The 26,063-nt window shown below is 49.7% G+C and overlaps 1 protein-coding gene across 1 annotated transcript; it reads right to left on the bottom strand.

Moving 5' to 3' along the window:
• Window positions 1-19,637: 19,637 nt before the first annotated feature.
• LYPD3 (LY6/PLAUR domain containing 3) lies at window positions 19,638-24,962 on the bottom strand. The gene is made up of 5 exons (XM_082710914.1): window positions 23,859-24,962; window positions 23,157-23,288; window positions 22,215-22,385; window positions 21,768-21,929; window positions 19,638-20,672 (listed from the first exon to the last, which is right to left on the bottom strand). The coding sequence occupies exons 1-5, from the start codon at window positions 23,941-23,943 to the stop codon at window positions 20,188-20,190; spliced, it is 1,035 nt and encodes a 344-aa protein (XP_082567040.1). The 5' UTR covers window positions 23,944-24,962; the 3' UTR covers window positions 19,638-20,187.
• Between the last annotated feature and the right edge of the window lie 1,101 nt (window positions 24,963-26,063).

Raw genomic sequence — 26,063 nt, 5'->3', positions numbered from 1 at the left:
GCCGGTTTCAAGCCTGGGTCTCATCTGAGGGGCCTTGCACGTTTCTGGTTGTCCTTTTGCACCCACACAAGAACAATCTCAGGCTAGCCCACTGGCAAGTCTCCCAGCTACCCTGAGAAAGCCCCAGCTAGATCGGTGCCTGGGTGACCCCCAGACCTAGGAGCAAACACAGCCAAGCCCGGGAGACCCAGCCGGCCAGCCCTGTCAGACTGCCCGCCGGTGAAGTCCGCTTCAATAAGGGAGGCTCCGGACAGAATGGTAGGTGGAGAGAGGAGCAGGGAAGTGCAGCCCAGCAGAGTGAAGGGTTGGAGAACCAGGGGTGAGGGAGAAGAGGCTGCTTTTGATCAGGCAGTCAGGGAAGTCCACTGGGAGGAGGTGACCGCCAGCAGACGCAGGAAGAAGAGAGAGAGGGAGCTCGACGCGGTCAGAGAGGGCGCAGCCAGGGCACAGGCCAGGAGGCAGGCATGCAGCTGACGTGCTTGAAGAATGGAGTGCAGCAGGCAGGGAGCAGGGTGCAGGAGGGGGCGTCCGAGCAGCAGGGAGCGACCGGAGCACGAGGAACAAGGAGGGTGCATGCTATTGCTGCGACAATTAAATGCGTTAATATGTGGAAGGCGCTGAGGACAGTGCCTTGGTTATGGCGAGTGTCCAGGAAGTGTCAGCCTTTGCTTTACTGTTGGCTTTTTCAGTCCCAAAATGCAGTGTCCTAAGAGGAAAATCCCCATGGGACGATTGCCCCTTCCTGGAATTAAGAAGAAAGAGGTGCACGGCGGGGCGGGGCAAGAAATCTAAAACCCAGTTTGTTCCCTAAAACATTCATTTTGTGTTTCATGGTAATTCCTCCCAGAAACCGCTGATAGGGAGAGGAAAAGCAAGTGAGGCAAACCTCAACCCACCTCTGAGAGGCTGGGTACATCTGGGGAACCCTCCATGTGGCCAGCCCCACCTGAGCATTTGTGGGTGCTGGCCCATGGCTGATACACCGCCCCCAACTGTCCCCTCCACAAAGACAGGAACAGCTAGGTGGTTAAAAACTCAGTTGGGGGGCACCTGGGTGGCTCAGTCATTAAGTGTCTACCTTCAGCTCAGGTCATGATCCCAGGGTCCTGGAATTGAGCCCCGCATCGGGCTCCCTGCTCTGGGGGGGTGGGGGGAAGGAAGTAAATTAAAAAAAAAAAATAAAACCCAAGTTGGTCCCACAGCCAGACAATCCCCTGTCGCAAGCTGTGCATTCTCAGGAAGGTGACTTCACCTCTCAGAAGCTCCATTTCCCCATCTGTACAATGGGTCCAACACTAAGACCTTCCACTTCACAGAACTGGACGTGAGGATGAAATGACATGATTCATGGATACCACTCCGAACTCAAGAACTCCACACATCTGTGCCACGAATATTCACAGAGCACCGGCTGAATGCCAGTCACTCTCCCTGGTACTGGGGACACAGCAGCGATCAAGACAGACACAATCTCTGCCCCTGACGAACTTACATGTCAGTGGGGATCAGGAGGTACAAACAATGGACAAGACAGAGCTAACTATACGATACGGTAGCTGCAGCATCAAAACATGGTAGGGAAGTGTCAAAAAAAAAAATGGAAGCAGGGAAGGATAAAAGTGTCAAAGAGTGTGTTGTGCAGGGGTGAGGACTGTTCATCGAGATGGCCTGAGAAGACTTCATGGAGAAAGCAATTCACGGAGTTAATGTGTATAAATTGCTTGGAACTGTCCTTAGCGCACCCGAAACACTGCAAAGTGCAGATGACACTGTGGATGGCTGGGGAATGGGCATTCCAAGCAGAGGGAACAGCAAGTGCAAAGGTCCTGAGGAGGGAACAGGCCTTTGTTGGCGTAGGTCGCTGAGCAGCCGGCATGGCTGGAGAGGAACGGGCGGGGGGCAGCATGCCAGCAGGTGGAAGGGAGACAGGAAACAGGAGCTGAACCCCTTCAGGCCTGTGGGCCATAGTGAGGCTATGGTGAGGCCATGGCCTTTCCCTCCTGAGTGAGGAGGGAAGCTGCTGCCATGTTTCAAGAGCTCGCTGTTTTTGGTAATAGTCTCATTTCCCTCATTCACCACCTTTGTGAAAAGACAACTTCCTCTCTCTCCTTTTCTTCCACTCTGAGCGGCCTGCCCACTGGGGATGATGCCTGCCCACACTGCCCCTCCTCTCACATCTCAGGGGAAGGACTTAGAGAACCTTTGATCACATGGTTCTGTAAAACGCGCATGACATTTCTAGGAACTGGGAGTCTTCGGGTCTGGGGACTACATGACTGGGCGTTTATGCTGTTCTGAATTTTGGTAACTGTCAGATTGGAGATGAGCCTCTGACACAAATATGTTACGAGATCAGGTATCCCAGTACAAAAGAATGCCTACACAGTCACTAACACCACTTGAGGGGAGAAAAAAGAAAAGAAAAAGGAAGAGCACTGCCTTAGGAGAAACATGAACTTCTAGGAAAAGATAATTTAAACAACAGAGGGAAAGGATTAAGAGCTTGAGCCCATCTGCTCAGGATTCAAGTCAGGACTCTGTAACTCCCCAGCCACCAGGCCTCTGCTGCCAGGCTCAGCGGGAGGGAGGCAGCCAAGGGCGCCATCTGAGAAGGCACCGAAGGTGTGTCCCAACACGAATGTGGATGACTACGTGGTTTATTCTAGAATTGGGTATTTCTGCTGAACGATCCCCACCCTAAAGCCCCAGAACAGAAGAAATGACCATAGAAATCAGAAGACTTATTTTTTAACCTAATGCTATAGAGAGTGAAGACTTCTTTCACTCCTCCCCTGTCTCCAAATTCACCTGTTACCACAAGCACCTTGACCTCACTCCCAGCACCTCAGTCCTGCATGGATTGGGCCCTAGCAAACATCTTTAGGTTTTTTTGTTTTATTTTTAACGTTTTATCTATTTTTGCGAGAGAGAGAGTGCACAAAGAACAGGGGGGCAGAGGGAGAAGCAGACTCCCCGCCGAGAGGGGAGCTGGATCCCAGGACACCCGGATCATGGCCCAAACTGAAGGCAGACGCTTTACCTCCCAAGCCACCCAGGCAAGTATCTTTAGTTGTATTCATTCCTTCCTTTAGGGGCTTTCCATGACTCTGGACTCCGAGGGTCCAATGGTGGACAAAACAGACTCAGACCCTGCCCCAGAACAAGTCCTAATCCACAGAAAGTGCTCCACAAAAGCTTTCAGAATGAATAAAAAATGGTCTCTCTTTTTAAACTCTCTACTGGCAGAAAAGAGAGCTGACAACTGTATGCATGACCCTCCAATTTTGTCTTTGAAATCTGCTGGCTCCCAAGCTCCAAACTGGATTACAGAAGAAAATCCCAAGGCCAAGGTTCTTTCCCAAATGCGCCCCGACCTATTTCTGAAGCCTCTTCGGGTGACTCCCTCCCACGCAAAGCTGCACCCTCTTCCCAGAACAAGGCGGGTTCTCTAGCGCCTTTCCTACTTGTGGCTTAAAGCCCTGCCACAACGCCACCTCCTCCAAGAAAACATGCTGGCAGCCCAGCAGAGGCCACTGGTCAGTGTTTGTGCGGCAAGATTTAGTTGAATGCTGTGTCCACTCCTCACCCCCTCCCCGCTCCGTGAGCTGGAGAAGCCAGCCAGGAGCGGCCCGTGCTCCTCGCCGCCGCCAGAGGGCGCGATCAAAACACCAACCGGCCCTCCTGGTTTCAAAGCCTCCCGCGCCTCCCAGGTGCTCTGAGAGTTACCAAGTAAGATGCTTGCTGGGTTCAAATCCTGGGCGGGCCACTGATGCGGAAACTCTGAGCTAGTGGCATCACCTGTCCAGGCCTCTGTTTCTACACAGTGTCGTCAGGGGGATGAAACAGATGGCTTCCTATAAAGCCCTTGGAACAACGTCAGACACGTGGGCCGTTCCCAGTAGTGGCTGTGGCTGCCCCATTGCTAAGAAGCTGCTTCTCTGCTTCCTAAAGAGACTATCACAAGAGCAGAGGCGAGTGGGGACACAGCACCCCAGGCTGGAAAGGAGGACTGATGGACAGACAGAGGGATGGAAAGATGAGTGGATGTGTTTCAGCAAGCAGAGTAAAAACGTTGACCATAGCATTTAAGTAAGGGGTACAAAAGCATCCGTTGTTAAATGATTACAACGTATGTTTGAGCTTTTTCATTAAAAGTGTTTGGGAGGGGCCGCAGGGTGACTCAGTCAGTTAAGCTTCTGACTCTTGATCTCTGCTCAGGTCTTGATCTCAAGGTCATGAGTTCAAGCCCAGCATTGGGCCCCACGCTGGGTGAGAAGCCCACTTAAAAAAAAGAATGCTGGGGAGTGTGTTGAGTCAGCAAGAAATTTGGATGAAATTGGTTAGAGAAGCCAAGAAACAAAGAATTTCTCTGGGACTTTCCACAGAAACCACAGCTCCTTCCCTGCAGCATTCAGGAATGAATTATGCCAACTAAGAAGCCTCAGCTCTGGGGGAAGCCTGACAGCAGAAAAATGAAGAGCAGAAAGCCTCAGAGCCAGTGCTCCCACTTCTCAGAAATCCTGTCATCACATCCTGAGATCTGTTTAGCATCTGAGCTCATTTATTACTTGATCAACAAACGTTTGCTGAAACCCTCCTCTGTGCCTAGCCCTGAGCTGGGCAGCACCAAAAACACAGGCTGGCCCTGCCCTCAGGGGACTCTGAGTCCAGGGGCAGAGACAGACTCACTCTTCTGACAGAGACCGTCTCGAGTGTCAGAACATCTGTGGGAGAAGCCCAGGGGCTGTGGGAGCCCCAGAGGAGGCACCTGGTTCAGATGGAGGCCGGAGAGGGCTTCCTGCTGGAGAAGACATCGGAACTGAGTCTTGAAGGAGTATGTGTCAGTCAGGTAGAGAGAGGGGAGGACAAGGGAAAGGCATCCTCAGCAGAAGGAACGGCACGCAGAAAGGTGGGAGGTGACTGCAAGAGTGTAATGCTCCCAGTGAACCCCAAGTCCAGTTTACCTGGAGCACGAATGTGAAGAAGGAGCGAGGCTGAAGGAAGCATGAAGCCATCCACATGATGCCGAAGGGCAGGGATGGCCTCCTACGCCACAGTAAAGCACGTGGATCTCATCCTGACAGTGCCAGGGAGTCATGAAAAGGTTACGGACAGTGGGAGGACTTGAGCAGATGTGCAAACAGATGAAGCAGGAAGGAAATGTCAGTCAGGACTGGCTAAGTTATGCCACAGTAATAAACATCCCCCAAAATTCAGTGGCTAAAACAGATGACATTGATTCCTTGCTCGTATGACATGCGTCATGGATCTGTAATGACCCTGTTCCCCCTCCTCTTCATTCCACAGCCCTGGCTGAGCAAAGCTCTGCCACTGGAAACGTTAGTGAGCATGTGGGGAATTGCAGAGAACATGGAGAATCACACAATCTGCCCAAATGCTTCCTAGTGGGAGCCCCTCCCACCGCTTCTTTGGCCACCACCAAGTTGCATGACTGTGCAATTCTTAAGGCATGGGAGAATGTGATCCCCCCACAGGCCCAGGAATAGAGGAAGACTGACCACCAATGGCCAGGAACGATGGCCACCACAGGATGTGAGTGTGGAAGCAGAAAGAACAACGGGGAGTAGGCCAGAAATGAAGAAGTCCAGACTCGGGGGGCAGCAATGGAAGATGTGAAGATTTGAGGAACATTCGGGAATCACACAGAATTCTGTACCTGCTGGCAGTCTGTCCCGATTTCTTACTCTATCAAATCAGCCGACACACAAAAACAATCAGAATAACAATCAGGTGAAATGGGGAGATGTTGGTCAAACGGTACAAACTTCCAGTTACAAGGTGAGTAAGTTCTGGGACCTAATGTGCACTATAGTGACAATAGTGAAAAATGTTGTATTGTATATGTGAAAGTTGCTAAGAGAGCAAATCCTTTTTTTTTTTTTTAGTTCTATTTATGTAACTTATCTCTACACCCAATGTGGGGCTTGAATTTACAACCCTGACTGAGCATGCCAGGCACCCCTTTTTTCTTTTTTAATTGAAGTATAATTAACATAGAGTGTTATGTGAGTTTCAGGTGTATAATATAGTGATTCAACACATCTATACACACTCCATGCTCATGGCCACAAGTGAGGTCCTCCGACCCCATCTCCTATTTCACCCATCCCCCACCCACCTACCCTCTGGAAACCACCAGTTTGTTCTTTATATGTAAGAGTCTGTTTTTTTTTTTTTTCAAAGACAGTAAATCTTTTTTTTTTTAAGATTTATTTATTCATTTATTTTACAGAGAGAGAGAGAAAGGGAAGGGAAATGCATGAACTCCAGGGAAGAGGGGGGCAGAGGGAGAACAAGAGAAGCAGACTCTGTGCCAAGCACAGAGCCCTATATGGGGCCAATGCTACAACCCTGAGAACACGACCTGAGCTGAAATCAAAACTCAGATGCTTAACCAATTGCGCCACCCAGGTGCCCCACAGAAAGAATAAATCTTAAGCATTCTCACCACACATACAGACAATTGTTAACTATGTGAGGTGACAGATGTGTTAATAAGCTTGAATGTGGTACATTTCACAATGTACACGTGTCTCAAATCATTATTTTGTACACCTTAAATTCATACAAGTTTTAGTCATCAATTATACCTAAATAAGTCTGGGAAAACCAGCCAGGTGGCCATTGGACCAAAAATGGCTCTTTAGTACTGCATGGAATAGGAGCAAAAATTCGTGCACCCAGTACATGTCTACACCAGCACCATTCCAAGAGAAACAGAATGCAAGCCACGTATCCTTCTAAATCTTATGGTAACCATGTTAGAAAAAGCAAAGAAACAGGTGAGATTAATCACATTTTAATGCAATATATCCAATATATTATCATTGTAGAATGGGGTCCACACAGACCTTACTAATGAGGTATTTTACATTCTTCTACTTTTTCTGCTAAGTCTTCAAACGCAGCGCTTCTCCATTCGGACCAGCCACATTTGAGTGCCCAGTAGCCCCATGTGGCTTTAGCACTGCAGATCTGGACAAACTAGCCAATTACTATGCCCCACAAGAGCCTTGCAAAGCAGTACTGCTTCTGTTTTATAGATAGAGAAACTGAGGCACAGGAAAATGAAGGGACTTGCCCCAAGTCACCAACAGGGGGAGGAGCCGGGCTGTGAACCCCAGCAATGGCGCCCCATGCATGCAGAGCCTATGTGGGCTCCTACACAGGCCCCACATGAGGCCGGGGGAGCGAGCGCATATGGGGGCCCCTCCCACTCTCACCGGAGGTTTCCGCAGATGAGGATGATTCTGGAGAACACTGAAGAAACCTGCACTGGTTCCAGGCAGGCAGATGTGGGTGGGCATGAAAAAGCATGGGAAAGGAATGGGTCATTGCCTCTCACTTGCCACAGACTGCCAAGGCTTTAGGAAGATCCCCTGTGCATCTGGCTGCAGACCACAGGCTGCGAAGCCATGGACTCTGGTGGGCTGCAGCAGAGAGCTGGGGGTGAGTCCCTGGGAAGGCCCAGACCCAGGAGGGCTGAGGTGGCGAGGCCTCTCTTCAGTGGCCCATCTGGTGTCCAGCTCTGCACTGAAAACCCCAGTGTCTTGTGTAATGACCCTCCTTTCCAAATGGAGAAACCAAGGCTCAGAGAACCTGTGACTTGTCCAAGACCACACAGAAAGAACAGAAAGGATGGATCAGGAAGGACAAAAAAGTCCCCCCTAATCCCCATCCCATGGCCACCCAATTTTCTTTCTAGAGGTATGGGTACTAACTGCCTTGCAGTATTTCCTCAACCATTTTAGGCTATACAAGCATTCACACCAGTAATCATTTTTTTTTAAAGATTTTATTTATTTATTTAAGAGAGAGAGAGGGAGAATCTAAAGCACACTACTCCTCTGAGTCCAGAGCCTGATGCAGGGCTCGATCCTACAACCCTGAGATCATGACCTAAGCCGAAATCCAGAGTCGGACATGCCACCGACAGAGCCACCCAGGGGTTCCCTGCATGTATATATTTTAACACAGAAATGGAACACTGTTCTGAATCTTACTTTTATTTTTCCCTTAACGATATTATCTTCGTGATCTCTCCAGATTAACACATATGGATGTGCCTCGTTTTTGTTTTTGTTTTAAATGCCCAGAGACATTAAACTATCTGAATGTAGCATAATGAGCTTAACCAGGCTCCTCTTCGGAACGTCTGGGTTATTCCTTGTTTTCTGCCATTACAAACATGCCTGGAATTAGTATCGCGTGGGCAGACCTCCTGCCAACCACAGGAGGCCAGGCGTGTAGGGTAAGTTCCCTGGAGGAAAACAGCGGAGTCAAAGTGATGTGCGTTTGTCGCTCTGAAAAACATTTCCACGCTGTGCTCCAGGCTCCCACCTCCGCTCCCCGTTGACCGCCCATCCCTCCAAAGGGTTCCTGGCTCTCTCCGTGTTGTTTAAAGGTTTTGCAGGGAGACGGTCTTCACGTAGTACTTATGTAATTACAATTAAATAAGGCCTTCGTTAAAAACACAAACCTGGGGAGGAGAGAAACCAGCAGGGCCAGTTTAGGCCCTGCCGGATGGTGTCCCCTGTCACACCTGCCAGGTCCCCAGCGAGACCTGTCTGATGCTGAAATCCATCTCTCAAGCATAAACATGGGCCTCAAAGGCCTTGGGGAAAAAGGCAGGGATGAGCTGAGGTCATTTTGCCTCTGTTGCTTTTCCTCAGAACTAGATTCTCCTGCTCTCCGCTTTCCCTTCCTTCTCCTCCCTCTTCTCTCTCAAACTTCTGTTTCCCTGAGCACCGGTGCTAAACTCGTCCTAACTAACGCCCAGTTCAGTGAAGGAATGCTGTAGTTATGCAGAATCTGGCATTTTTCTTTTCTTTTTTTAAAAAAGTTTTTATTTATTTAATTTTGTGAGAGAGTGAGAGAGAGAGAGGAGGGGAAGGGGCAGAGGCAGAAGCAGGCTCCCCACTGAACAGGGAACCCCACATAGGGCTCGATCCCAGGACCCTGGGATCATGACCGGAGCTGAAGGCAAATGCTTAACTGACTGAGCCTCCCAGGTACCCCAAATCTGGCATTTTTCACAAGAAAAGAGGAAAGGAAGAGCAGAGCTATGAGCTTAGAACTGGAAACTGGAAAAGCAAAACAATATTCTATTTTAAATACATTAATCTGGGGCACCTGGGTGGACAGAAGAAGACCCACATTACCTCCATGACGCTCCTGCCAAAGACGCTTGGTCAGACGTGGATTCTAAGAAGATACTGGACAAGTGCATGTTTACGGACATCCACCGCCAAACCAGCCTGTCATTTCTGCAAGAGTCATGAAGTTCAAGGAAAGAATGAAGAATGTTTCCAGACTAAAGGAGGACACGGAGACATGCAAGGTCACGCAGTGCAAGAATCCAGACTGGAACCTTTACTGGGACAAGACAGAAGCCATAGTTGGGACAGCCGGCGACAACTGGATGCAGTGTAGGGACCGGGGGGCAGTAACTGATCGATGCTAATACTACTCATCTGGGAGGCTCTACAGGAAGAGGGCCTTGTTCATGGAAACACACATGGAATATCCACAGGTGACGAGCGCGCTACTGGCAACTCACTCTCGGACCATTTCAGAAAAAGAATTTCTTTGTACCATACTCACAACTTCTCTGTAATCTTGAGATCCCGCCAGTTAAAAAAAATACTCAGGCAGTGTTTTTAAAAACTTGTTTGAGCACACGGCGGGTGGGGGGCAGTGAGAAACACATCTGACACCAAGACCAGCGTGAAACCCATTTGCAAAACAGAAATGAAAAGGTCACCGAACGAAACCTAACATTGCTTCAAAAGGGAAGAGCAAATATGGGTTTATAAATTGTTACTGTAACACAGGAAAATAAATTCCAAGAGCAGCAGTAAAGACCCAAGCCCAAGAAACACTGCAGGAGACTCCGTGGACTCTGTGACCTACAATTTTTGTCCAGTCCTTTGGCAAGGACGTTATAATAAGGACAAAAACGTGCTGTGATTGTAGCACGCCCTGAGTGCCACAAATACCGCTTAATCCTTGCAACCATCTTATGAGGAAGGTCATCTTAATTCCCAACTTAAAGTTGATGCATCTGAGGCTGGAGAAAGGTGACATAACCTGCCCAAGGCCAGCCGGCTAGGAATGGGCGGAGGTGGCATGGAGTCTTAGCCTGATTGTCACGACACCTTGCGGAAGGGACATCATTATCCCCCACTTGACAGATTGGGTAACGAGTTTCAGAGAAACTAAAGGGCCAGCCCAGAGCCATGCTGATTTTGGAAAACCCCAGACGGGTTCCCAAGAACAGTCCAGCACCGTTGGGGAGACTTCCTGTCAATGCTGAATCCTGAATTAGGAGCCTTGGGCTGTCCATGGAGAGCTTTGCTATCCAATGTGGTAGCCACTAGCCATATATGGCTGTTTAATTCAAATTCATTAAAATTACAACTCTGTGATGTCTCATGCTTATTTTTATTTTTAAGATTTTTTTAAAGTAAACTCTACACCAAACGTGTGGTTCGAACCCACAACCCTGAGATCAAGAGTCACATGCTCTCCCAGACTGAGCCAGCTGGGCACCCCTCACCATTTTTCAGCATGTGCTCATGGCTACCACACTGGCCAGCACAGACTACAGGACATCTCCATCATCATCACCAGAAGTTCTATTAGGGTGGAAACTAGAGATTGCTTTGCAAGGGCTCAACAATCAATCAATCAACCGACCAAACTTCCTTCCTTCCTTCCAAGGACTCAATGATCAACCAACCTACCTTCTTTCCTTCCTTCCTTCCCTTCCTCCGTCTCTTCTTTTTTTAAATTTATTTGAGAGAGAGAGAGCACAAGCAGGGGGAGCAGCAGAGGGAGATGGAGAGGGAAAGCAGACTCCCTGCTGAGCAGGGACCCTGATGCAGGACTTGATACCAGGACCATGGGATCATATGTGAGCCAAAGGCAGACACCCAAACAACTGAACCACACAGGTGTCCCGATTCTCTTTCTAAAGGGGGAACTGGAATATTCCAGATAGTCTTTAATTAAATAACAAATGCATGAACCTCCTATCAGACTGTTGGTTAACAAGCACATTTTACTGTGTTTTTCACTGAAGTGGTACAGCCCAATTTTTCACATAAACCAGTAAGTCAGGAAAAATAGCCCATTGGCCCCAAACCCCAAGTGGGTTTCAATCCATGGTCATGACACCTAATGGTGCCTGGACACTTCACCATGTGGATTTCTAATCCACTGGGTCGAAGCCCCAAACCGTGCTTTGGTATCTGGCATTCTCAAAGAAAGACACGTTGGAGAAAACAGGAAGCAAACAAAACGTCTACCAATAATAGCAGCTACGGAGAAGTAAACACTCTTCCCGGCGAGGGTGGTCGGGTGGTCAGCGGACCTCATCTTCATCATTCTCATGCTCTTCTGGGGAAGCACTCATGATTTCACCCATTTCTACAAATAAGCCACAGCGGCTCACAGAAGCCAAGTCCTGGCCCGGATCCACACAGGCCAGAAACACGGGAGTATGAATGTGGATCTCGAGCTGTACTGGCAGCTTCTTCCAGGAATGGATTTACCGTGTGTAAAGCCAGCCCAGCAGGGACACCGACTCCAGCCTCCCAGCAGTCCTGACTCGGCCCCACTGCAAAGCTCGTCCAGGCAACCGTCAGAGCAAACAGGGTCACAGGAGGACACGAAGTACTGGATCCCGGCTAAGGGCAGACAGGTCAGAGGCAGAGTGGAGATGAGGACGGAGGACAGGCTTGAAGAGGAGGAAATGAAGAGAGGTTTAAAAAGATTACAGAGCGAGGGGTAATTCTCCAGGGGGCTGAACTTTTCTCCGTCTGCGGCTGTATTCTCCAACCGGGGTCCAGGGCTCGCTGCCATCACTGCCACCATGGGAACTGAAATCAGAGGTCTTTTCTAGCACCCCCATGTAGCCACCTACATCTGAGCGCTTGAAAGGTAACTCAGGAACAGAATTTTAAATTTTAATTCATTTTAATGAACTCAGACAGAAATGTGTATGCGACCCACGATTAGCGGCTACCATACTGAACACCACCATACTACACAGTGAGCTACAGGTGAGGGCAGGGCCTCCACAGCTGTGTCCCCCAATTTCCAATAGGAGAACTAGCTGTTCTGGGGCACCCTCTGGGGTCAAGCTCCCTGGGTCGAAATCCTGGCTCTGGGAGACCTTGAGGAAGTGACGGAAGCTTGTTTGTACCTCAGTGTTTGCCTCTGTAAAATGGAACATCAGGAAGTGGGCCTGGAAAAGTGTTGGAAGTCATCGAATCTACGTGCAGAGCAAATGAACCTGCATTGCCGTGATCTTTCCAACTTGTCTGCTTGAGATTTCTTAAATAATAAATGTTGGAGGGGCACCTGGGTGGCTCAGTGGGTTAAGCCTTTGCCTTCAGCTCAGGTCATTATCTCAGGGGCCTGGGATCAAGCCCCGCTTCAGGCTCTCTGCTCAGCGGGGAGCCTGCTTCCTCCTCTCTCTCTGCCTGCCTCTCGGCCTACTTGTGATCTCTCTGTCAAATAAATAAATAAAATATTTTTAAAAATAAAAATAAAATAATAATAATAATAATAATAAACGTTGGAAAAGCAAATGCTTATCCTACTCCATAAGACGGCCCTGAGCATTCCGTGGGGCCCGTAAAGAACTTATCTCAGGGCCCGGCACCTAGAAACAATGGAGGCCGTAAGACATAAGCAAGCATTTATCTGGCAAACATCTCCTCTTTGTCACATGCCAAAGACATAAAGACAGAAGAAACAGTAACACAGAGTGAGCACATGCCAGGTACTGCCCTAACCATTTACATGTATTAACTCATTTTAATCCTCACAACCCTCTGAGGCAGGCACGCTACTATTATATACTTTAGAACAGTATTCTTGTTGTTGCTTCTTGTTTTTTTTTTTTAATATTTGACATTTCTTTGTTTGCCACTGACTTTCTCTTCTATGACCAGAGTATATTTGTCTAAATTGGGCAATTAACACTGGACATAAATTATCGAATTTGTGAGCTTTCTTGAAATTGTTTTTTCCAGTTGCTTAAATCATGTCTCTTGTAGCAAAAGAAAATTCTGGCTCCTGCGTGCATTCTGTGGTCAGGCCTCCTTATTCCCCTTTCATGTGGAACAAGGTCTCTGTCATCCTTTGTCCCCTAACATGGGTGTTTCTGAGGAACAGAGGTCAGCTGCTTTGTGGATGGTCCCTCAGTTTGGGCATGTCTGATGGGCCCACATGGTTAGATTCAGAACAGTGTGCCCAGTACCACGGAAGTGACACTGTGTCTTTCTCGGACATCGTGTCAGCAGGCCCATGATGTATGTCTGTCCCATTACTCGTGATGTTAACTAACTCTGATCACTCGGTTAGCCGGTGCTTCCAGGTTGTCTGTCTGTCCATCCTTTCTTCCTTCCTCTCTCTTTCTTTTCTTTTTTTCCTTCCTTTCCTTCCTTCCTTTTAAAGGACTTTATTTTTAAGTAATCTCTATGCCCCACATGGGGCTTGAACTCAGTATCTTGAGATCAAGAGTCATGTGCTGCTTGGACTGAGCTAGTCAAGCACAGGGGTAGGGGAATTGGGGGGTCTCTTTATGTTGATATTATAATAATATTAAAATATTTAATATAAATATTAAAATATTAATCACATAAAATAATAATGTTATGTTAATATTCCTTCCTATGAAATGAAGTAGCTGATAGGGAGATCATTTTTGACCATGTAAATATCTTACTCCTTAAACTTAACCCCACTAGTTTCAGCATCTATCAAGTTTTTTCCAACACCACCAAGCAATTTCTCATTTCTGACACCTTTACCTGGACAGTGGCAGTCCCCACAGGTGAAGGGCTCAGTGCCACAACCCCCCCCCCCTCAACGCAATGTCCCTGATTCAGGCGCTTCCTACCAAGTGTGGAGGTTCCCACAACCCCCTCCTTGCTGGAGCGGCTCACAGAACTCAGTAACATTTTACTTACTACATCACCAGTTTATTATAAAAAGATATAACTCAGAACAGCCAGATGGAAGAGATGCATGGGGTGAGGTACAGGGGAGCCTCCATGCTCTCCAAGTGTAGCTAGGCCCCAACTAGAGCCCGGAGATCACCGACTCAGAAGGTCTTCAAATATCCCATCCTTTCAGGTTTTTACGGAGGATCTCTCTGCATAGGTAAGACTGATTACATTACTGGCTACCAGGGACTGATTGGATCCCCTGCCCCTCTCCCTTCCCAGGCGGCGCTCAGACCTCTCAGACCAGGTGGGAATGAAAGTTCCAACCCTCTAGTCACCTGACCGGTTCCCCAGGCAACCAGCCCCCACCCATTGGCCCCCCTCATTACCATAATATCAGGTGTGATGGAAAGGGGTTTGTTATGAATATGAAGACACTTTGATTGCTCTTATCATTCAGGAAATTTCACAGGTTTTAGGAGCTCTGTGCCAGAAACCCAGCCAACGACCACATATATATTTCTTATCATAAATCAAACTATCACAGCATCTTATTATTGGCTCTTGCCTGAGTCAGTTATTCTCATGAAGGTTCCCAAATGGTGAGTTCTGATTCTGCCACGCCCTCCACGGTCATGAGTTGACCTGTGACTGCAAGAAAGAGCTTTCACGGGGCACCTGGGTGGCTCAGTGGGTTGGGCCTCTGCCTTCGGCTCAGGTCATGATCCCAGGGTCCTGGGATCGAGCCCCACATTGGGCTTTCTGCTCTGCAGGGATCCTGCTTCCTCCTCTCCCTCTGCCTGTCTCTCTGCCTACTTGTGATCTATGTCAGATAAATAAAGAAAAAATCTTTAAAAAAAAAAAAAAGAAAGAGCTTTCACTTATTTACTTATTTATTGATTTACACCCTTTTTTAAAACAGATTTTATTTATTTATTTTGAGAGAGGGGGAGCAGGGTGGGGAAGCAGAGGGAGAGGGAGAAGCAGACTCTGCGCTGAGCATGGATCTGGACACAGGGCTCGATCTCACCACCCTGACATCATGACTTGAGCTGAAATCAAGAGTCTGACGCGTAACCAACTGAGCCACCCAGGTGTCCGAACTAATTCACACCCTTAATATCACTATGTAGTCACAGATTCCTGCTTATTTAATGGGTTATAATCCTTCACTATCATTTAGCTTGGTGCTCAACTTGCCCTAGATTCAGTCATAGAGAGCCCCTTTCAGATGTGTCCTTTTGACACAGCCCCACCATTTCTGGACTATTTTCTTACTTTGCAGGTCACGTCTGTTTTAAAGATGAAGAAACTGAGGCACAGAGGACTTGAATAACTTGCCACCTCAGACTGAGGGACCAAGATTTGAAGGCCAGCGCTGTGGTTCTAGAAACTAAGCTCTTACCAGCTCAACCACAGCACGTCTTCACCGGGGCCCGAACCATTATTTCTTGTTCGCAGCTGGATCCCCACCACTCAGTGCGATGCTTGACCCATGGAACATGTTAAATAAAAATTATGAAGGGGTGAGTCTGCTTGTCTCCCTCGCCCTCTGCCCCTCCCCCACCCACATGCACTCTCTCTCTCTCTCTCTCTCAAATAAATAACTTTTTAAAAAAAATGTATGAAATGAGGGCGCCTGGGTGGCTCAGTGGGTTAAAGCCTCTGCTTTTGGTTCAGGTCATGATCCCAGGGTCCTGGGATTGAGCCCCGCATCGGGCTCTCTCCTTTGCAGGGAGCCTGTTTCCCCCTCTCTCTCTGCCTGCCTTTCTGCCTACTTGTGATCTCTGTCAAATAAATAAATAAAATCTTTTTTTAAAAATGTATGAAATGAATAACTGAATGAATGAATGACCCATCTGTCATATCCCCTAGGTCCTAATTTCCCTCCTTTCCAACGCTAAATCCATTCTGAATGGACATTCTCTCTTGCATGCATGCTGGAGCCCCCAGCCTTGTCCTACTGACAAGGCGATCTGGCAATATTCCCCCTTGCCACCTGCTCACTGCCTAAACCCGTGCAAGTAACCAAAGCTGGAGAAAAGTCACACAACCCTGCTGGAAAGTCTTACTTTAAATTCATGACTCATAACCTCCAGTGGGCCCTTGATTCTGCCTAGAAGTCAGCCTATACAGTCAAGTCTGTTCCTTTGCCCGTGCTCTGATTTCACACCTTCTCAGCTCCCCACAAAGCAGTTCCTGTTACCCCCTAACATCAAACAAGTGGGGAACAACTCAACACGACTAGTCTCCAGGGAGATGCACCCCAAAAGCACCACGAGATACTACAACCCATCTACAAATGGGATAACTTTTAGAAGACCTCTGGATGACAGCACAGGCGGATGAGAATGTGGAATGACAGGAATTCTTATTCATTAGCAGGACTGCGACACAGTGCCACCGGTTTTGAAGAGGGTCTGGTAGTTCTTTCCGAAGCTGACCACATACCCATCCTCTGACACAGCAGTTCTCCTGCTGAGAGTTGGCACACGAGCCATGAAAGCTTACATCCATAAAAGCAAGTGGACAAGAATATTCATAGCGGGCTTTATCCATAATAGACCCAAGCTGGAAACAGCACAGGTGTCCGTCAGTAAAAGAATAAACAAACAACCACGATATTCCACATTCTGTGGAGTGAAAGAAGACTTACACAAATGAGGAAATGCTGTGTATTTCTGCTTATGCAAATTTTTAAAAAAATTTTTATTTATTTATTAATTTATTTGACAGGCAGAGAGAGAGGAGGAAGCAGGCTCCCCACTGAGCAGAGAGCCCAATGTGGGGCTCGATCCCAGGACCCTGGGATCATGACCTGAGCCGAAGGCAGAGGCTTTAACCCACTGAGCAACCCAGGTGCCCCATCTGCTTATGCCAATTTCTAAAGATTCAGATGCTGCATACTTGAAATGTAGCTAGTGTGCACTGAAATGTGATATAAGCATAAAATACACAAGGAATTCCAGAGACTGAGTACAAAACCCCCATAAAATAGCTCATTAATAATGGTTTTACATAGATTACTTTTTATAAATGATAATGTTTGTATATATGAGGTTAAAATACGTTATTAAAATTAACCACAGCCATGGGACGCCTGGCTGGCATGCAACTTTTTTTTTTTTCTCCTGAAGATTTAATTTATTTGAGAGAGAAAGCATGCACAAGAGAGCACAAGCAGGGAGAGAGGCAGAGGGAGAAGTAGAAACAGGCTCCTGACTGAGCAGGGAGCCCAATGCGGGGCTCGATCCCAGGACCCCAGGGCCCCCCTGAGCTGAAGGCAGATGCTTAACTGACTGAGGCACCAGGCACCCCAGAGCATGGTAAATCTTGATCTGGGATTCAGGCCCAGATCAAGATATTGGATGTGGAACCTACTTCATAAAAAAAATAAGTGGTGGGGGGGGCACCTGGGTGGGTCGGTGGGTTAAAGCCTCTGCTTTCAGCTCGGGTCATGATCTCGGGGTCCTGGGATCAAGCCCTGCATCAGGCTCTCTGCTGGGCGGGGAGCTTGCTTCCTCCTCCCTCTCTGCCTGCCTCTCTGCCTACTTGTGATCTCTGTCTGTCAAATAAATAGTCTTTAAAATTTTTTTTAAAACTTTATAAATAAGATTAAAGCAAAAACTGCTTACATTTCTAACATCTTACTGGAGCACTGTCTAACTTCTAGAACCACTGAAGGTTTATCTTGATAATATGATAATATTATTCCCCAGGGCAAATGTAGCTTTGTATATCCTGCTATTTATTACTGATTGGGGGCTCAATTCTATAAGGTTTAGATTTAACTTTGCAAATGATAAGAAGATTGATAAACTACAATAGATTCTTCTCTGGGAAGATGCAAATGATTTCAGATGTGCATGGTTTCTTTCCAGTAGACAACAGAACCCCAACAACACTGGACTTGACAACATCAGGGGTGCTGGAGGGGTTCTGGAGAGGCCAGTACTCCTGCTGACCTCAACTCAGCCGAAACGAAGAGCAGTGGTTTTAAAAAGGTGGGGTGAGGCGAAGATCTTAGGGTATCTGTGTTTACTAATTGGCTTTCCCCCAAAGGAAAAGAAAACTTGCTTGCATCTCCGTGATAGGAGGCCATTTAACAACCTGGATGAAGGCGCCGGCAGCCATGAGGCTGGCATCTTGCTGGGGAAACTGGGAGACAGGGTGCGAGGTCCTTTGATATGTACATATCAAAGAGCTGGCTCCCAGGTCCTAGAGAAAGGCATTTTCTGGGCTCTAAAACTAGCTGGAGGCTTTTAAGGATAGTTATATACATCTCAAAGGACCAGAGAAAGAAGTTATAATGACAAGTTTTCCAAAGTGAATGCTCTAAGAAAAGCGAGGCTGGGGCTTCTGTGGTTAGGCCATCTGGATTCTGGAAGGGCCCAGGGTAAGAGGGAGGTCAGGGGTTCAAAAACAGAGAGAAGTCTATCTCAAGTTTAGTCAAGCTGAGGGAAAAGTTATGGCCATCTTGGTCACCCTCTGTAAAGGCAGTCCGCTGGGGTCCAAATCTGGGTTCCTGTGCTTATTAGCTGGGTGACCTGCGGCAAGTTTCTCAACCTCTCTGGGTCTGGTTTCTTCATCTTATAAAATGCAGATAATTAATACTTACCTCATAGGATGGTTGTATAAATTAAGTACATTAATCCAGGTACAGTACACAAAACAGAATCCGATACACAGATTACTTGCCGTGGGTAAACTACTTTACCATTCTGAGCCTCAGTTTCCCCAATCATCCCATCTGAGAATGTATATAGAAAATTAAATGTGACTCCAGCTGCAAACACCCTCAATACAGGCCTGATATGTGGTTACGACTTTTAAAAGTAACTAACACAGGGTGCCTGGGTGGCTCAGTCGGTTGAGTGTCTGTCTGCCCTTTGGCTCAGGTCAGATCCCAGGGTCGTGGGATTGAGCCCCGCATCGGGCTCCCAGCTCTGTGGGGAGCCTGCTTCTCCCTCTTGTGTTCTCCCTGCTTATACACACACACTCTCTCTCTCTGCCAAATAAATAAATAAAACCTTTAAAAATAATAACTAGCTTTCACAGATTAACCTAGGCCTGTAATGGTAATCAGACCATTAAAAAAAAAAAAGAAGCAGCAGCAGGACGCCTGGGTGGCCGGCAGATTAAGCCTCTGCCTTTGGCTCAGGTCATCATCTCGGAGTCCTGGGATCAAGCCCCGCATCAGGCTCTCTGCTCAGCAGGGAGCTTGCTTCCTCCTCTCTCTCTCTCTCTTCCTCTCTCTCTCTCTCTCTGCCTACTTGTGATCTCTCTCTGTCAAATAAATAAATAAAATCTTAAAAAAAAAAAAAAAAGCAGCAGCCGCCAAACAGATGACAAGGTGGGTGGGAGCTGGGGATGGTGTCCAAGCCATGAAACAAAGCCCCCTTCTGCTCCCAAATGTTGCTAAGAGCCCCATTCACCCTCGTCACCACTTAGTGGTTTCACAGGGCAGCCCCCTCACCAGTGGGATCGCCACAAGCTGGCTAAACCCCAGGAGATGAAAGCGGTTCAAACCTCAACTTCCCCCAGGGCTGTGGTTCTAGATCTCAGCTTCTCTGTTAAAGGTCTTGGCATTCCTGCCTTAGCTCAGCTACGAGGTTACACTAAGAGGTTAGCATAAGAAATGAGTCCTTCAAAACACTATACAAAGGAACCAAACTTTTATTGAGACCTTTCTGTGCCAGAGGCTGATCACACAGGGGCATAAGGCACGGTCCCTGCCCTTGAGGAGCTCACAGTCTAGTAAGGAAGTCAGACGCCCAAACGATTGCCACAGAGATGGGGGGAAGGGGCAGCAGCCAAGCATCGGAAGGCATGAGTACCCCGCTCTACCCCCCATATTCCAGGTTGGCTGTAAGAAGGCAAAGAGGAAGCTTATCATTGTTTCTCCCATTTTCCCTATGACAGCCCTGACTTTTCTCAGTCCTACGCACCATGAGGACAGGAAAGAGAGACAGAGATGAGGGAGACGCATTTGCTGCCTTCAAAAAGCTGCAACACCCTGGCAGGATATAGACAACGGTAACTTTATTTCCCAAAGCCGCAAACCAGTGCAGCAGAAGCTGGGGAGAGTAGGGAAGATTGGAAGAACGGGGGCTGGGCCAGCCCAGTCCAGTCCGGGAAAGGGAAGTAGTGTGAAGAGAGGGCGCCCAGGGCCAGGGAATAGGGCAAGATGGTTTCTAGATGGAAAAACTCAGAGTAAGTTGCCAGCAGCCACAGCCAACAGAGGGGCCACCAACCCAATGAAGGGAGTCACAGAGCCTTTACTATAGGCCACACCGTTTGTAGGGTGATGCCCCATATTACTTCGGTCCTGGTGGCCAGGGGCGCCTTCAGCCACGCTAGATTCCCCTTTCTGGGAGGTCTCTGGATGTACTTCCTGTGGAGAAGTCTGGCTGGCTGGGGCTGAGGTGGGTTTGCTGGTAGAGACGAGTGTGGTTGGGGCTGGGGTAGTAGTGACGGAGGTGGTTGTGGCCAGAGTGGTGGGCTTAGGAGCGGGCAGCAGAACAAGGGGTGGGATTCGAGGAGAGAAAAAGGTCTTGTTGTGGAGATCCGAGTTACAGCGGGACCCCTGGCAGCAGGAGCCACTGAGTGTGAACCCTGGGCCCGTCACCACATCCCGGGTGCAGAACTCGTCCTGGACACAGCCCCGAACAGGCAAGGACACAGTCACATTTGCTGCAGGAGGGAGACACAGGTGGGTCAGTGGTGGGAGGGTTGCAGAGCCAGAAGGAAATTTCGGGGCAAGACAAAGGGCAAGAACTCCTAATACGGGGGACAGAAGGGCTCTGCATCCATTAATCCAAAGTCTTATTTCAAGCCCCACTTCCAGAAACTCTGTCCCACTGTCTCTGGCACATGGTGAACCCCGATTCCCACTTTTGAGAAGAAAAGTGAGTAGGATGAACTACAAGTACCACAATACCTTAGGAGAAAAGCTGGGAAAGTATGGACCCGGATACACCTCTCATAAGACCCAAGAGCCCAACAAACTTTCCCCACATCCCTCTCTTCAATTTTCCCCGACTCTCTCCCTTCCATCCCCACCCCTGCCAAAATCAGTCTTAAGAGTTCAGAACAGGGGCGCCTGGGTGGCTCAGTGGGTTAAGCCACTGCCTTCGGCTCAGGTCATGATCTGAGTCCTGGGATGGAGTCCCGCATCGGGCTCTCTGCTCAGCAGGGAGCCTGCTTCCCTCTCTCTCTCTCTCTCTCTGCCTGACTCTCCATCTACTTGTGATTTCTCTCTGTCAAATAAATTTTTTAAAAATCTTAAAAAAAAAAAAAAGAGTTCAGAACAACATCTCCCATAATGCACCTGGCAGAAGAGGCGTTTGAAGTACACCCCTCAGGGTTCCCTGGGGCAGAGGCCAGGAGGATGAACTACCTCTCTCCTAAGTGGTTAGGTGGGCGGCCCTAACCTAAACCCTAACCTAAACCCAGCCCTTTTAAGGAGCCAGAGCTCGAGTCCCTGCAATCGAGAAGCTTGGAGGCTTACATTTCCCACAGCGCATCGTCCCATTCTGCACCTGGCAGGCCTCTACGGAGATGCACGTCCAAAAAAGACTCTAGGACAAAAGCACCCGTACCCCCACACCACGTCGGGGATAGAGCTGTGTTTCTCCTGCCGCTCTAGGCGAAGGCGGGAACTTAGGCCTACCGTTTCCAGAACGTGCTGGAGGTGGGGGAACTCTGGGGAAAGGGCTACCCACCGCCAGTGAGGCCTCCGAGAGGCTACCACAACTCCCGCTGACCCCATGCCCCCCACTCGCTCACCTGCCGTCAGGGTGACGTTACCGTCGAAGCAGCCCTTGTAGACGCGGTCGCTGGCGTTGTAGCAGCTGACGACTGGCGGCGCCGTACCCTGGCACGCCTTGCGGCTCAGTCCCACGCAGCTGTAGCACTCGGCACCGTTGGGCTGGTACGCGCTCTCATTGCCTGCGAGGGGAGCGCGTTGGAGGGAAGGGGTCCAGAAGGCTCCGCAAGCCCAGCTCAGCCCGAGGGTCCCTGCAGCCTAGGTCTCCGCCCCTAGCCCCGCCCAGAGCGTGGCCCGCCTCCGCCTGTAGCCCCTCTCCTCCCGCATAGCCCCACCCCTAGCGTCCCTCCCCAGGTGGCCCCGCCCCCAGCACGTGCCGAGTTCTCCCGCCTCCAGGTTGGGATCATCCTAGTGGCTCAGCGGTGGTGTGGCTCCGCCTCCGAGCCTAGGGCCCCGCCCCCACCGACCTGCGGGGTTCAGAGCTCGGGACGTGAGGTTGAGTTTGGTGTTGCAGCGGTCCTGGGAGCACTGCTGCAGCTGGATGAAGGCCAGTAGCCCGTGAAGGTCCAGGCCGCGGTCATTCTTGCCTGGGAGTCCCGAACCGCAGCCCCGCACTGCCACCGAGAACTGCCCGTGGACTGCGGAGAAGGGAGGGGGCGGCGTCAGGGGCGGGGCTCGGGGCGGGGCCTCGAGTGGACCCCACCACCACCAGCAGAAGAGAGCCGAGCCAGGGTCGAAGGGCCGGGGCCTCAGAAAGCCGATCGCAGGGGAAGAACTACAGACGGAGGGGCAGATCCTCAAAGAGCTGAGTCGGAGGGAACAGACAGGCGGACGGACAAAACCGAGAGGGGAGGCCCAAGAGTGCAGTAGGACGGGGCCGGGCGATAGAGGGACGGAACCGCACAAAGAATCTTAAGAAGGAACTGGGAGACTGACAGAAAGGGCACTGGAGCAGAGACAGGTGGGACCTCCCAGGAGCTGTAGCCTCAGATGGGGGCCGGATTCCCCTCGGGGGTGGGTTAGTGGGAGGCAGCCTCAGTCTAGGGAACCTAGGAGGAGACCTGTGGAGGGGTCTGCATCGTCACGGGATAGAGGGTTCTGGCAGGGACAGGGTGAGTAGGGAAATCTGGTGGGGGGGTGGGGGGGGACAAGGCGGAAATGGAGAGGGTGTGCCCTCGAAGGGGACTGGGTCCCAAATCCGGGCTCTCCCAGCTCACCCCACTCAGGCAGCACCTGTCAGCCCCGCGCCCTAACGGCGTGATTGTGTTGAAGGGCTCCGGCCAGGCTGAAAGGGATGCATGGAGGGCGTTGAATGGATGTGGACAAATTCAGAAGGGCGGGATAAAAGGAGGCGGGGCCTGGCTTGGGGAGCTTGAATGGGTACGAATGGACCAGAGGGCCCCACTCACTGGTCTCCACCGCCCCCACGGCCTCTGTGCAGACTTTCACGCCCGGCGCGCACTTCACCGTCTTGGTCTTCTGCGGAGAGCATCCGTCATCTGCTTTCTGCACACAGCTGTAGCACTCCAGAGCCTGCGCTCCTGGGGATGCGGGGCCGAGCAGAACTAAGGGATCTCTACCGAAGCCTTCTCCCAGAAAACAGAAATAGTCCTTCCCATGCCCTCTGTCCCCGGGACGGGACAATGCTGTTGCCCACCGTTTTCCAGGACAGGAGTAAGGAAAACCTCCCCACCAATCTGGTGCCCCTCTCCTTTAAAGCACCCTATGCCTGCAGTGGGAACATCCTTCCCACAGCCCCTTATGCTCCAGATGGGGGATCCCTGCTATGGATGAGAGGGACACCTTCCCACAGTTCTCCGTTCATGGTGGCAGAACTCTTCCCACAGTCCAGGCGGCTCAGCGAGGGATCCCTTCCCACTGCCCCTTCTGCCCAGGGCAGAGGATCCTTCCCACAGCTCACATCTGCTCAGGATGGAAGAACCTCCCCCCAGGGAGGAATCCTCCCCATAGTCCCTCTGCCCAAAGTAGGGGATCTCTCCTACAGCCCCTTCTGCTCAGGATGGAATATTATCCCCACAGCTCTCCTTGTAGGAGACAGCTCCTTCCTAGGGCCCCTACTGTACCCCATCCATCCCCTCCAGCAGACCCACCTCCTCCAAGAAGGAGCATCAACAGAACCAGCCAGCCCGTAGTCCGAATCACTGCCTGGGCGCCTGCTTTCCTGGCAGGGTCCATGGCTCCGTCCTGCTCCCTCAGCGTTCCCTCTGGGTGTGCCGCCTCCCAACCTGGGCCCTCTTACCTGAGCCCAGGATGAGTAACCTCCCCCCAGGCAACCCTGGCCTTGCCCAACCAGGCCAAATCAGCGTCCGCAGTGGGGCGGGGTGCCCGCCCCTGGGTGCGTCACCCACAGCTGCTGAAGAGGGAAAGAGGGGGAGTCAAGGTTCCCTGACTGTTCCCAGGAGAAAGTCTGTGTTTGGGGGGGTGACGGGAGAGGGGAAAGCACTGAGGCTCAGAATGAGAAAAGGGTCTACTCGACATGCAGCACTCCAGAAATATGTAATGAGTACTTCACCGTGGGCAAGCTTTGGTTTGGGCGACTGTTGGAGGTTAAGACGGAACCGGTGCCTGTCCTCATGGAGCTCACTGTCTGATGACAGATATTAAGTAATCACACAAACTGTTATACACAACTGGAAGGATGAAGGGAGAAGTGTAGGGAGCTCCGAGGAGGTATGGAGTCTAGGGGTGGAGGCTGGCTGGTCCGTGAAGCTTGCCGGAAAGTGTCCTTTAAGCTGTGGTTCAAAGGCGGGGGCTGGGGGGATACAGAGCTCCCTTACAAAGCAGGGGGAACTCAGAGGACAAAGAAGAGGAAGGCAGACACTGAGGCCGAAAAGCCAGGCAGGGGCTAGAACGGCCACATCATTACAGGCCCTGTGAAGAGATTTCAGTGAATTCTGAGAAGAGCGGATAAACGTTAAGAGGGTCTCAATCTCCCGGGACAGGGAGATGTTACAATCAGACTTACTTTTTAATATGATCAAAACCTGGAAATGAATGCAAAGATCCATCAAGAAGGGAACGGAAAAAGAATGAGTGGGTCACTCAGCCCGTGGGATATCACTCAGCAGTGAGAAAACAAGCCAACCACTGGTGTCTGCAGCCCCATGGATGAATCCCGAAAACTTTATGTAGAGCTCAAGAAGCCTTACACAAATAAAACATACTGTGTAACTCCACTGACATGAGGTTCTAGAACAGAATAGGGATTCCATTGTCCCAAAGGAGCAGTAGTTACACGTGTGTGCAAATCTGTAAAGAATTACCCAGCTGGGGACACCTGGGCCTGGGAGGCTCAGTCGGTTAAGTAGCTGCCTTCGGCTCAGGTCAAGATCCCACGGTCCTGGGATCAAGTCCCATATCTGACTCCTTGCTCAGCAGGAAGCCTGCTTCTCCCCCTGCTTGTGCTCATGCATGCTCACACACTCTCTCTCTCTGATAAATAAATAAATAAAATCTTAAAAAAAAAAATTACCCAGGGGCGCCTGGGTGGCTCAGTGGGTTAAGCCGCTGCCTTCGGCTCAGGTCATGATCTCAGGGTCCTGGGATCGAGTCCCATATCGGGCTCTCTGCTCAGCAGGCAGCCTGCTTCCCTCTCTCTCTCTCTGCCTGCCTCTCTGTCTACTTGTGATCTCTCTCTGTCAAATAAATAAATAAAATCTTTAAAAAAAAAATTACCCAGCTGTATACTTATATACTAAATATACATTATACTTAAAAAAAAAAAAAAAGGAAAGAGGGAGAGAGAGTAAAAAAAGGATGTCACTGTGTCCTCTGTGGAAGGAGCGAGAAAGCCAGGAGAACAGTGAGGGAGCTGGGCAGTCTTCCAGGTAAAGAAGAAAAGCAGCCCCTGACATCAGAGAGTTGGAGAGGCACCCACACTGAGGCCATGGGGTTCTGTTACACACCAACACCAACACAGAACACCCAACCCAGACAGAGCCACACCGAGATGTGCTGGAGGGGGACACGCTGAGGACCACAGCAGGACCACAACTGAATTCAGAAGCAAGAACATCATGCAAACCGCAAAATGACTAAGCATCCCCATATCCAGGCTCATATAAGTGACTGCCTATGTTACGTTATACTACGTTAAATAATAGCATTTATATAGATTATGTTTATTATATAATAACATTTATATTATTATACTATATTATATCATTAAATAAGTTACATCTCTAACGTTTCTTTGTTTCTCCTGGCTCATAGATAAGGTTTATCTATGCCGGCGGAAAAAGAGCGGCTGTGTTCATAAAGATATTATCTATTCCCCAGACCCCGTTGGGCACCCC

Source organism: Mustela nivalis (genome assembly GCF_964662115.1).
Source record: "Mustela nivalis genome assembly, chromosome: 18".
In the NCBI taxonomy this organism is placed as follows: Eukaryota; Metazoa; Chordata; class Mammalia; order Carnivora; family Mustelidae; genus Mustela; species Mustela nivalis.
The sequence above is the reverse complement of the archived record's forward strand: the minus strand, read 5'-3'. Positions and strand labels throughout refer to the sequence as shown.

Coding starts and splice junctions, on each gene's coding strand:
- LYPD3 (XM_082710914.1), bottom strand. CDS start 23,943: ATGGACCCTGCCAGGAAAGCAGGCGCCCAGGCAGTGATTCGGACTACG. Junction 23,289..23,858: donor GATGCTCCTTCTTGGAGGAG/GTGGGTCTGCTG, acceptor CCGCATCCCCAG/GAGCGCAGGCTCTGGAGTGC. Junction 20,673..21,767: donor TAACGTCACCCTGACGGCAG/GTGAGCGAGTGG, acceptor TCCCTCCTGCAG/CAAATGTGACTGTGTCCTTG.